The sequence below is a fragment of the Fragaria vesca genome, linkage group LG1 (assembly GCF_000184155.1).
Source record: "Fragaria vesca subsp. vesca linkage group LG1, FraVesHawaii_1.0, whole genome shotgun sequence".
Lineage (NCBI taxonomy): Eukaryota > Viridiplantae > Streptophyta > Magnoliopsida > Rosales > Rosaceae > Fragaria > Fragaria vesca.
Window position 1 is genome coordinate 752,241 of NC_020491.1, and position 11,725 is coordinate 763,965.

Here is an 11,725-nt window from a genome sequence, read left to right on the forward strand (position 1 = left end):
TCTCTCTCTCTCTCTCTCTCTCTCTCTCTCTCTCTCTCTCTCCCTATCACACACACTTTTGTTTCGTTATGCATCAAATTACTTGATCTGAACTAAATGGGTTTGAAATTAATGGATCTCTGTTTGTTGGGTACTCAAATTTAGGGTAAAGATCGAAACTTTGTACTGAATTGACCTGAATTGGAGTGAAGGGGACCTGGGTTTTTATCAGTTTGATTGAATGTTAGCGTGATTGTGATTTGGATTGTGTATTGATTTTGGAGTTTTGATGCTTGTTTCAGGTCAGTTTGAGTGCATTTGCGTTCTTGTTTTCTGAGCTTGTGCAGTACAATCAGACCCAAGTTGACAACATTGCTGAGCTAGAAAGAAGGTGATTCACATTCTTGGTATTTCGGTTTCGTCTGTCATGTGCTCATTTAGGTTCAACTATGGTTAGTTTAGGGTTTCATTGGATTTCTTAGACAAATGTGAATGAATGGAAGTTCAGTTTATGCAGTATTCTCTAAGCTCTAGCTTACTCTTTCACCTGAAAATGAGTTTTGGATGTTATTTTAGATTGCTGTGCTACTATAGTTTGGTAATTGAGTGCCAAATAATTCAATGAAAATCTTTAAGTGAAGAAATTAAGGATATTGGGACTTGTTGTGACAGAAAGCAAAGACTTTCCTGTTTGCTCTGCATCATCTTATTTTACAGTTCTAGTTTAGTAATTCTGTGCTTCAAATTTCAACATGATTTATGCACGATGGATCAGGCTGGAAGATGCAGGCTATGCTGTTGGAGCTCGAGTTCTGGAGCTTCTTTGCCATAGGGATAAGGTATGACTTCTAGTTCTTGAACTGAAATATGTTTGAATAACGGACTGTTTACTTCATTTTGGCAGTACCTAAGAAATAAAAGGCAGATGTCCATTTTTTGGGTTTATAAGATGTCATCTATCCATAGGTTGCTCCAGTCTGAATGAAACATTGGCTGTTTTGTGAACAAAATTCTAGGTTAAAGGAGATTGCACAAAATCGTTAATGCACTTCTGCATCTTCTTGAACTACCACCTTGCAATGTCACCATCTTGTTTTGGAATCTAGAATCCTAATCATCTGTAATAAACTAAATATTGATTTAGTGTGATTTGTGGGTGTAGTCTGGGGGACTGCATGGGTGCTTAATTTGACACAAATGATGCTGATGATTCTGTCTTGCTATAGGGAAACAGAAGGGAGACACGATTATTGGGTATCCTATCTTTTGTGCATAGCACAGTATGGAAGGTGTTATTTGGAAAGGTGAATGTTTTTCGATTTCTTTAAACTCTATTTTCCATATTTGGGGCAAGTTTTATGGCTGAATTCCAAACACACAGACTTATTGTTGATTCACGTATGCATATACGGGTGCATGTCTGTTCGACCTATGCACATGAAATTCTCTGATGTACTTAAACAGTTAAACCTAGCGTTAACTGGTTTTTGGTGCATGACAATTAGGTAGCTGACTCACTTGAGAAAGGCACTGAACATGAAGACGAATACATGATTAGTGAGAAGGAACTCCTTGTGAACAGGTAACAGTTTATGCAGTAAAATGAAGTCTTTGAAATTATACCATGTGTCGTAAAATTTGTTTTTTCGGTTTTCATTAACGTCTTACCATCTTTTGATTGTAGATTTATTTCAATTCCAAAAGACATGGGAACCTTTAATTGTGGAGCCTTTGTTGCTGGAATTGTAAGGGTAAGTGCTACTCTTTCTTCATTATCAATTAATTCGTCCAGTTCTTATAAGGTGTCATGGTAATTGTCTTTTACTATGAAGGGTGTTTTGGAAGGTGCTGGTTTTCCAGCTGTGGTAACAGCTCATTTCGTACCAGTGGAAGGTCAGCAGCGACCTCGGACAACCATTTTGATAAAATTTGCTGAAGAGGTGACTGTTAACTTTTTCTGAATTAGCATTCCATACACAAACATTGGAGTTTCAAATGCATAGGCAGTTGGATGCATTTCAGCTAGATTTGATGGGAGTGGACGTTTGAATTGTACGTCCATAGTCCATTGGCCCTGTACATGTGCAGGTCCATCAATTTTGATCTCGTTTGATGTTCCAACTGTGCAATTTCTTTATATTTTTTACTCTATTTGGCCATATAGTAGCTTTGGTTTTGAGGTTCCACTTCTGTCTTGCTTTTGTATTCTCATGAATCTTTTTCTATTGCAAGGTACTACGAAGGGAAGCAAGGTTGGGTTGATGCTGAGTCCACAATCATCATATCTTACATCTCGCTTAAGATTCCCCTTATTATGATTGAAAGTAGTGATCTCACATCTGGGTTGTCAAACAAGTGACTTTTCACCTCGAATCATACTTGTGTTAGCTATTTCGCGATGCTGATTTGAAAGTAGCAACGATTGTAATTTGTAAGCATAGCTGTGATCCAATGAGGAGAGAAGTAGAAAAAGAACAAGGAAAGATACAGTTACAGATGCGTATAATTTTGTTATTGGTAGGAACTTTGATTTATGGCCTTGTGGTTAAGCTGCAGAATGTGGATTAGTACTTCAATCAACCACAATATCTTCTTATGTATTTAATCTGTGTTGGTGCGGAAGATTAGAGTTGGCTTGTTACTGATATTTTTTATTTGCATCTGCTCAGCGACTGTTTTTAGAGCAAACAATAGTTGGTTACTTGGTTTAACCAGCAGCTCAAACTGACATCAAGTAGCATGCTGCTTTCTTAACTTATAGCTGTGATCAGCAAGGATTTTCACTCCCCAAATATATGTAACCTTGTCAAACACTAAATTGGATGTAATTCCTTCTCAAATCTCAGAGGTAAAAAGGGTCTTCCCTCCCCAAATATGTTAAAGACCTGCACCGGGCCTCAAAGAAATACAAAAAGGCTGACAACAATGGTGCCTAATCAGTGTACACTAGACGGAAAAAGATGCTTGGCTTCTATCCCTATATCCACCTCTCTAAAATGTATCATAAGCATCAATGAACTGAGCTTCAGGGATACAATAAGTTGTTCAGGACTCAGCTTTGTTGAGGCCTTGCAACCTTATGTTCCCAGAGCAAGTAGTTGCAAAAAGCACATAAAAGAGGAGCAATGTTTAACACCTAACAGTAAATTTATACTACCAGTAAAACCATGGCAACATCTCGCAAATCCTAGTCACATTGTCAACAGTATTCTCTGATAATGATATCCTATCCCAGAGAAAATAGTGCACCAAACATAGATAGAGAATGAAGTATGAAACTACAGAGTATGTTAGATTCATCAGCCATTTAGCAATAACAGTACCAACACTCTGAATTGGTGCACAAAACCGATTAAATTTCCAAAACATTGTGGAACTTATAAACTTGGTGGACATACAACACTAAAGGCCTGATACAGTAAACTTAGATAACCTGAAACAAGCACCAGACAGTTGAAACAGTTCCAAAGCAAAGACTATAAAAACAAAAAGCATTGTGAGGAAAATAGTGGCAGTTCCAATTAGCACCTGCTGCTGGGAATGAGCAAACCCCTAAGAAAGACAATGGAAATTGAATCATAGTAAACCTCTAATAGCTGCAAGCAGTTCAATATCCAGAAGAACAAAACATAACAACAGAAAATATAACATAAGAGAATAGGGAAAACTTGCAACAGGCACACACTTGTACTCTAACAAAACTCAATAATTTTTATTAATAATATGTTCTATTTTGATTTTCAATGAGATCCATGTCCATACTCAATACCAAGACCATATAAGACACCAGCATATTTCTTAGGAGACCCACTAAAGAAATTGTTTTTCAGTTTCATGAAGGTAAAACTGGTGAGTAAACTATCAGAACCAGCTTGGTGAGAAATGCCAACTCTCTCCACATCCAACAGCTCCGCCAGCTTGTTCAACCCACCATGGAGGCTGTTGCAGAACCTCATCAGATGCTTGACATCATAAATTTTCGGGAAGTACAAATTGATCAATTCAAAGAACTTTGTCTGCGAGTCTGGAAGGTCTTTGCAGGTAAGCAGCTTGAGCAAGTAACCGAAATCATATCCACTATGGAAGGTCACCCAAACCACATTTTCATTCAGCACAATACCAGAGGTCATCAACAGCTCACTGAACCTACGAGCATCGATACCCTTCTCATTGTTCTTCTTGAAATCCATTCCACTGTGGGTCAATAACTCAATCGATTCCGGAGCATACATATCCTCATTGAGATTAAAGTTACAGAAATTGAACTGCCACACACAGTACTTGTCAGTTCCACAGGTGGGCAGGTTCCCATTCTCGTCTGAAAACGTGAGACCCAGCTGAATCAACTTCAACAGGTCCACATTGAGCTTCAGGGTCTGATAGTTATAATCAAAGCTGTTCTTGAAAGTGCCCAGAGCGCGCGAAACGATACCTGGAAACTCTGTATCCATAGCTATATAAGGGTATTCATCCACGATATTCCGAATCAACTCAAATTCCGCATCAACATTATCATTCCAAACTTCCCTAATAAGAACATCATCACTCTTCATCACAAAAGACATTTTCTTTGATACAAATTGAAGCAGATAACAAAACCCAGAATGCCAAAAACCATAAATCTGCACAGGAATCCAATAAAACCCAAAATCAAAACACACCCATATCTGAAAACCCTAGAAAATCAATACCGCAAAATCAAGAACTCCGAGAACTCACCTCGACAATTGACGACCTGGGCGTCTGAGAAATGCAACGATTGAAGCGAAACGAGGGTTTCCCCTTGTGATTATGTTGAATGAGATTTGAGGGTTTTAAATTGAAAAGGGTTTTAAATTGAAAAGGGTTTTACGTCGTTTTGGGAAAGAACGGTGTAAAAAAAGAGAGAAGCCTTTCCTTGCTTACATTGGAACAGCAAGGAATAGCTACTAGTGAGGTGAATGGGAGAGAACCAAAGGAGGAGCTTGGGGTTTATATATGCCCTAACTATGACATTTCTTGCCCATTTTGCCCTTCATTTTTTTCGTATAAACTTCGTATTTTCGTTTTCTCTAAGTTAAAGAGTCTCGAATACCAAACTCGAAATCCCTTCCCACATTGGAGAACGCTCTCCCGGAGAAGGGTGTATTTAGTTTCCTTCTTGAGAGAGGAATCATTTTGGTTTGTGTGTTAGAACTTGGAACCATTCATTGCAATTCTGGAGTCATATTTTTGGATTTGGTTTCATTTGAGAAAATGGAGCGTCACCTTTATACATTCAGAAATGCAGCAAATGCCTCCTATTTGTGAATATTTACAAGTGAAAGATCCAGATAACTGAAGGAGATAACAATGGTCCAGTTCTTTCAACTCCCAATAGATTAGCTGACTGAGGTCATGACAGTTTAACTGTCCTCGCAAACAACTCAGACTTCATTGCATACGCTGCAGATATCCTTTGCACACCACTGTTCTTAGGTTCAAAATTGTCATCATCAGGAGCATTAATTTCATCTACATGATAGCAGTCATAATATCAGGATTCATCATTAGCACTAAAACTAGGTGCTGTTGTTGTTTTTGTTGTTCATAAATTATGGACCCTGCCAATGCTGCACAACATGCTACATTCATCATTTGTAGCAAATCCAAAATCAGTACTACATGTATCCAGCCAAATTGGACAAGAATTCTCACAACCCTGCACCTAGGACAGAAACCTAACTGAACTATGACTAGCTAACATAACCCATATAGGAACCGTAATCAAGTTGACCCATCTACACTGAAAGTATGCCACACTGCCACAGGTCTCCTGTTGCCACTATGAACAGCTACATAGAAACAATCAAAAGAACAGGATAATGGTGCTCAACACCCCTACAGTATAAAGCCTTTAGTCCTTTACAGATCGACAGCTTTTGCTACTTAGTTAGGTTGTTAGAGTTTAAGTAGAGGGAAAAAAAAGGTTTGAAAATGTAACTATACGAAGTATGAATCATCTGCTATTTATTATTTTGTTCCAGGCTAGAAGCATCATCAATACAATTCAAACAAATATTGTACATCAAATGATTATGTTTCTAACAAACAACAGCTACCAAATTGAGAGCATGTAAGATACCAAACTTTGCAAATTTCCATCAAAGATGAACTTCAAGTTACAACAAATTCAGGAAGAAAGACCATAAATCACATTACATACCATCAATCAATTTCGACCAAGTGGGAGAGATCGACAAGAATACGTCTCCTTAAACTTCTTTGTGCTCGAAGAAGTAAAAATCGAAGCATAAACTTCCTTAGTAGCATTAGCCGGGGCTACATCCACCGCCTTAAACTTCTTCACCGCAGGACCATTACTCCCACCCTTCACATTCTCCCCACCATTTCCAACCTTCCCATTCCCCTCCACCTTCGCCAAAGCCTTCTCTCCACCCTTCACATCAATCCCATGCTTCGTACCACTCAACCTCGCAGCCTCCACACCCTCCTCCTCCCCATTTTTCAGCTTCTTCACCTTCTTCACCTTCTTCACCCTCGTTTTCGCCTTCTCAGCCTCCATCCTCTCCCTCAGCGCCGCGACCTCCTCCTCATTCCCATTGATCACAATCTTATCCTCCTCCGAAAACCCCACATGACACACTAAACACGCCGAGGACTTCACCTCCTTCAACGCCTTCACACTCAACACATGCCCGCAGCTCCTCAGCGCCAGAAAGTTACTCTTTCCATTAAACTCCAGCCCCGTAATCGGGCACTGAAACCTCGGCCCACTAACCGTCGCCTGAGACTCCATTTCCTTCCCGGAAATCGAAGCGAAATGCACAGGGATCATGTCCTTCAGCCCCTTAATGTGTCCGAAAGCCTTCGGCACCTTCTTCCCCAACAATGCCTCAACCAGAGCCTCCTTGTTAAACACATTCCCGATCAAATCCACGACGCAAGGATCCTTCAGCGGCTCATTCGAAAGCGCGCAGTTCAGAAACTTCGAGAGCCTCTGCTCGTAGGGGTCGACCTTGTCGGGCTTCTTCTCCGCGTACATGTTGAGGTAGCAGTCGCGAGACTCGGCACCGGTGGCGCCGCCATCGCCGCCGCCGCCGGGGGTTCTGATTCGGAGAATTAGGGTTGAAAGAGGGGGGAATTGGAGAGGGGTGGAGTCGAGTAAGGGTTTGCCGTTGAGGGTGAAGAAGAGGGAGGGGAGGGTTTGGGGGAAAAGAGAGAGCTTGAGGTGGTGGAGAGTTGGGGTTTGGATTGGGGATAGGGTTAGGGTTTGGGTTGGGATTTGGAGGTCTGGCGATTGGAGAAAGATTTGGAAGGATTGGGGATTGGGATTCATCGTGATGGGTTTGAATTGGTGGAGGGTTTGTGAGATTGGGAATTAGGGTTTTGAAAAGGTTGGGATTGCTGGGAATTTGGGGATTTTATATGTTGTGATTGTCAGATACAAGGCGAGGTCGGTGGCGCTGCTCGCGCTATTTTTCTTTTTATTTAAAGAAGATATACGGTATAGTGGTATACCAATGACTAGAAGGACAAAGATTAGTACTCGTATCATCACAAAATCAGTTTCGCAAAAGACATGTTTGAAGTTAAAAAAGATAAAACTAGTCGTAATCTAGATTATGCTCAACATCACTAGCAATCTAGCATCTTAATATGTTCGACATGGTTAAATATCATCACGAACCACGTGAATCGATTAGTAATGATATTACAAGAGGTTGTTGTTAATCGGTTAATGTTAAACTGCCACAATTACCTAAATACATGACTCAAATGCTACAAATGTACAAAGTCGAATGAAAACACAAATTCTTTTACCAAAAACTTAAGGGTTGAGGTACGTACAATTTACTTTTATGGTCATAACTATTTGTTTTAAGGAAAGAGTAAACAACTCAATCACAAGCTTGAACATGAAAACATAACTTGAAAGAAGTAATGGGGCTTATGAAATTCAAATATTGTGAACAAAAGCTAGTATAAAGTCACATGATGTGGTAAAGTTGGTCGAGCTATCATGTTAAGAGTTAAAATCCCAACTCTCACCAAATTTGTGGCCAACAGTTTTGAGGAGACCTCCAGATTTGTGCGTTTGCGACGAAAAATTAGTATGGTTGTATGACTTTATTTGGGTACTCTCATGGACGTCGGTCGGAATAATGACAGAGTGGTTGTATTATTAATTTGTTAATATAACGCAAATGAGTAGCTGCTCATTCTCAATAAATAAATAAAAACAAAAAACAAAAAGCTAATATAAAAAAATATTTTAAAAAAAAAAAACAGAATGAAGTGAAGGGTATGATAGTAAATTGACAGTAGGGTTTTAGGGTTCTTCTCGTGAAGTTATAAGAAGGCGCCCGTCCTACTTCTCCTACACAAAGCCTCACATTTGTGCCTCCGCCGAACTCCGTCAAGGTCCGCCGTTTTCTATCTGTCTTCATCCCGCTATAGTCTTCCTTTTACTTAACGTTCATTACTGTATTTGCTTACATCTCTGTTTCTGTGAACACTGAAAAATATGTATGAAACTGAGAAACATGTTTAGGAATATTTCAAAGTCTAAACTGTTAAATCTCATTGTGAATAAGGTTTTTGAGCACTAAAGTTAACACGTTCTGGGTTGCTTGTGCTGTCTTCGAACTGGGTGATGAGTTGGTTGGGAACTAGTAACAATTTGGATTAGTAACATAGAAACTGAGTCAGAAGTCATTATTGTTTGTATTGTTAGATTGTTGTTGTTATTAGTATTATTGGGTTTCGATTGTTAAGTTGTTATGAGGACTTTACCTCGTAATGGTTTCAGAGGTGTTTGACATTGTTTTTTTTGCTGTCATTCCACTGTGAACAGGTCATCTGAGATCAACAAACCGCAAGATGTCAGGGTACGTGGACAATTCTTTGTGCTATTGTTTTCTCATTAAATGTAGTTAGGGAATACATAAAATTATACTTAGTCTTCTTTATAACATCGATTTTAAAATTGGCATTGTTATGTGAGACATGTGATGGTTCAGAGTCCTGGTTTGGGAACGACAGAGAATTATGAACACTACTTTTATTTTTTGTGAGAAAATAATCAGTTGTGTTATTATACCTGCATCTAGTTTCGGCCTGTCATTAAAACTAGCGCATGCTAAGTCTAAAGGGCTAGTTTTGCTCCGACTATGGTTCTGACATAGGCCAGTTGTGTTCGTTCTGTATCTATGTTTTGGGATTGCACACAGAATGGCTTAATGTTAGTATTGTCAATGTAGTTACCTTTCTAATATAGGCCTGTTGCTTTTGTTCTTGCTTGGGTCAGTTCATCAGTTCAGCAGACGGGATGTTTAAATGTAGTTTGCTGACTTATTGTATTGGTCTGATATACGATAGTTGCTTTTGTTCTGCATCTAGCATTCCATGTTGTCTTAAAGAAGAAAGGAAAACTGGAATTTTTTGCAAGTTGTGCAAAGTTATTACATTCCCTGTCAGTCCTTAAGATCTGAACTTGCACTTTAGAGCTATGATTTCTTTCTTGGTTTCTCAAGTTTGGATTTCACTGAGTGCTGTTATAGTTTTTGATTGATATATGGCATGCATTTCTATGTTTAATCTAACTCTCTTTCTTTTCATTGCTTATACAGAGATGAAGCTGAGGTTCCTGTTACTGTTGAGCCTGTGGCTGTGGCTGCTGCTCCAGCTCTAGGTGAGCCCATGGACCTCATGACAGCATTGCAACTTGTGCTTAGGAAGTCATTGGCTCATGGTGGGCTTACACGGGGTCTACATGAAGCTGCCAAGGTCATTGAGAAGCATGCTGCACAGCTGTGCGTTTTGGCTGAGGACTGCGACCAGGCTGATTATGTGAAGCTTGTCAAGTCCCTGTGCGCAGAGCATAATGTTAACCTAATGACAATTCCTAGCGCCAAAACTCTTGGAGAATGGTCTGGGGTAAGTGGAAATATTCAGTTAATGCTTTAAAGTACTTGTTTCATGCATCCTTATTTTGCCATTTTATGTTCCAGATTAGTTATAATCAAATGCATTTATTTTTCACCTGATTTTCATTGCCAATAGATCTATGTGCCAACTTTTAATTATTACTTTCCTAGCTTATGTTGATTTGGATTCTCTCTTATCACAGCTTTGCAAGATTGATTCTGAAGGAAAAGCAAGAAAGGTTGTTGGTTGCTCTTGCGTTGTTGTCAAGGTAATACTACATTCATTTGAGTGTGTTAATTCGGTATATATCCAGTTGTTATCTCTCCAAGCTATTTCTCTTTTTGTGGTTTTGTTTACTTACCTTGGGGTCTATTGTTTTACAGGATTTTGGTGAAGATACAGAAGGCCTTCATGTTGTTCAGGAGTATGTGAAGTCCCATTAAACCTGGAAGAGGTTGGAGGTTGGACATTGAGGCCCTTTTTACTAGGGGTGGTGTTTATTAGATAGTCATGGACCTTCCTTAGTATTGCATCTGTCCCAACTTATAACATGTTTTTCTGATTCTCAAACCATCATATTTTGGAGTGATAATTTTGTTATGGATTCATTAGTATTACCAATCTTTGTTTCCCTTGGTATCTTGCTCATCTTTCATTTCCAAGCAGATGATTTGAGTTGGATAACTGTTCCTATCCCCTGACTTTAGCACATCAATTGTGGTCCATGGATTCATTGCAATTTGATTGATTAGGCAACATCCTGGATGGAATTGTGGCCCTTTGAGTCTGGCTGAATCTACACCAGGAATACTTGTGTAGCACATTAGCTTTCAACTACCCTTCTTGTAGATATCAGTATGGTTCTGTGTTATCATGCTTTGGTATCTGTGAAATTCAGAACTACATTTGTAGTATACCTACTACCCTCCCAATAATTTGGGGAAAGGTACCCCATTTGCAACATGTTGTAGAAGCTTTCGTTTCATCCACTGGTCCTAAAGAACACGCTCTTTTGCTGGATACCACATCTCATCCAGTTGGTTGAGCGTTTCAAAAGTGTCACTTGGGTCTAACTTGAATATGGTTTGGGCTGTTTATGACTTATCATTTCTTTATGGGCATATTGTCCGTGACAAGAGCTTCTTGTCCTTGTTCGTTTTAACCAACATAGAACTATGTGCCTCAAATCCCCCTTCCATGGCTCTCGTCTGAACTATGTGATGTAAATTGGGACTGATGAACCCAGAAACAATTCTGTTTGTAGGCTTAAAACTCGCTTCGATTTCGTGACTCTTTCACCGGGCAGTAGAGTCCTGTCATTGGACCCTTTTAGGAAGTTTAACTGCACTATGTATAGGGAGGGTTTAGCAAACCGGTTGGTGCAGCATTCTTTGAATGGAAATGAGCTACTGCTATTTGCATAGCTGGTATTTCACGACCGAAGCAGCGAACTTTGAAACCTACCTAGCCTAAATTTCATTTGAAACCTTCATCCATGGGAAATGTTACTGCCTGTAAAAAGGATCAACGATTTCAAAACCATTACCTTATTCACGAAATCTATCTTTCTTGCTCATGTGAAATTAACCTTTCTTGCTCATGAACATAATACATATTGCTCTCACCTTTACTGCATTTTTTATTGTATCTTATTGTTCCTTGATATGACTTTTACTTTTATATAGTCACTAGGTAAATTAAAATGAATTGTGTAAAGTTAATTGTACGTAAAGGAGATATTGGAGGCAATTAAAAGTCTATCACCTAAATTCGAGAGTCAAAGTCAACTCATCCATTGTTTTTCAGATATTATTTAACACGTTATATCTCATATTTT

General features: G+C 39.2%; 4 protein-coding genes across 4 annotated transcripts in view; 2 read left to right on the top strand and 2 right to left on the bottom strand.

Annotated features, from left to right (window-relative positions):
* LOC101312577 (trafficking protein particle complex subunit 5-like) overlaps positions 1 to 2,646 on the top strand; it is a 2,940-nt gene extending 294 nt beyond the window's left edge. The window contains exons 3-9 of the mRNA XM_004288661.1: positions 282 to 370; positions 755 to 818; positions 1,206 to 1,283; positions 1,485 to 1,561; positions 1,664 to 1,730; positions 1,812 to 1,919; positions 2,212 to 2,646. Of these exons, the coding sequence (XP_004288709.1) occupies positions 282 to 370; positions 755 to 818; positions 1,206 to 1,283; positions 1,485 to 1,561; positions 1,664 to 1,730; positions 1,812 to 1,919; positions 2,212 to 2,241 (513 nt within the window). The 3' untranslated portion in view covers positions 2,242 to 2,646. The remainder of the gene's footprint in view (positions 1 to 281; positions 371 to 754; positions 819 to 1,205; positions 1,284 to 1,484; positions 1,562 to 1,663; positions 1,731 to 1,811; positions 1,920 to 2,211) is intronic.
* A 992-nt stretch (positions 2,647 to 3,638) lies between these two features.
* Positions 3,639 to 4,925, bottom strand: LOC101309185 (probable CCR4-associated factor 1 homolog 7-like). Its single transcript, XM_004287069.1, has 2 exons — positions 4,699 to 4,925; positions 3,639 to 4,601 (listed from the first exon to the last, which is right to left on the bottom strand). Exon 2 carries the CDS (start codon positions 4,542 to 4,544, stop codon positions 3,720 to 3,722), a length of 825 nt encoding a protein of 274 aa, XP_004287117.1. The 5' UTR covers positions 4,545 to 4,601; positions 4,699 to 4,925; the 3' UTR covers positions 3,639 to 3,719.
* Positions 4,926 to 5,948: 1,023 nt separating this feature from the next.
* On the bottom strand, positions 5,949 to 7,417 carry LOC101309475 (protein RTF2 homolog). Its single transcript, XM_004287070.1, has one exon. The coding sequence runs from the start codon at positions 7,295 to 7,297 to the stop codon at positions 6,170 to 6,172; it is 1,128 nt and encodes a 375-aa protein (XP_004287118.1). The 5' UTR covers positions 7,298 to 7,417; the 3' UTR covers positions 5,949 to 6,169.
* A 929-nt stretch (positions 7,418 to 8,346) lies between these two features.
* On the top strand, positions 8,347 to 10,750 carry LOC101309761 (40S ribosomal protein S12-like). The gene is made up of 5 exons (XM_004287071.1): positions 8,347 to 8,382; positions 8,816 to 8,849; positions 9,591 to 9,897; positions 10,091 to 10,156; positions 10,272 to 10,750. The coding sequence occupies exons 2-5, from the start codon at positions 8,842 to 8,844 to the stop codon at positions 10,329 to 10,331; spliced, it is 441 nt and encodes a 146-aa protein (XP_004287119.1). The 5' UTR covers positions 8,347 to 8,382; positions 8,816 to 8,841; the 3' UTR covers positions 10,332 to 10,750.
* The last annotated feature ends 975 nt before the right edge of the window (positions 10,751 to 11,725 follow it).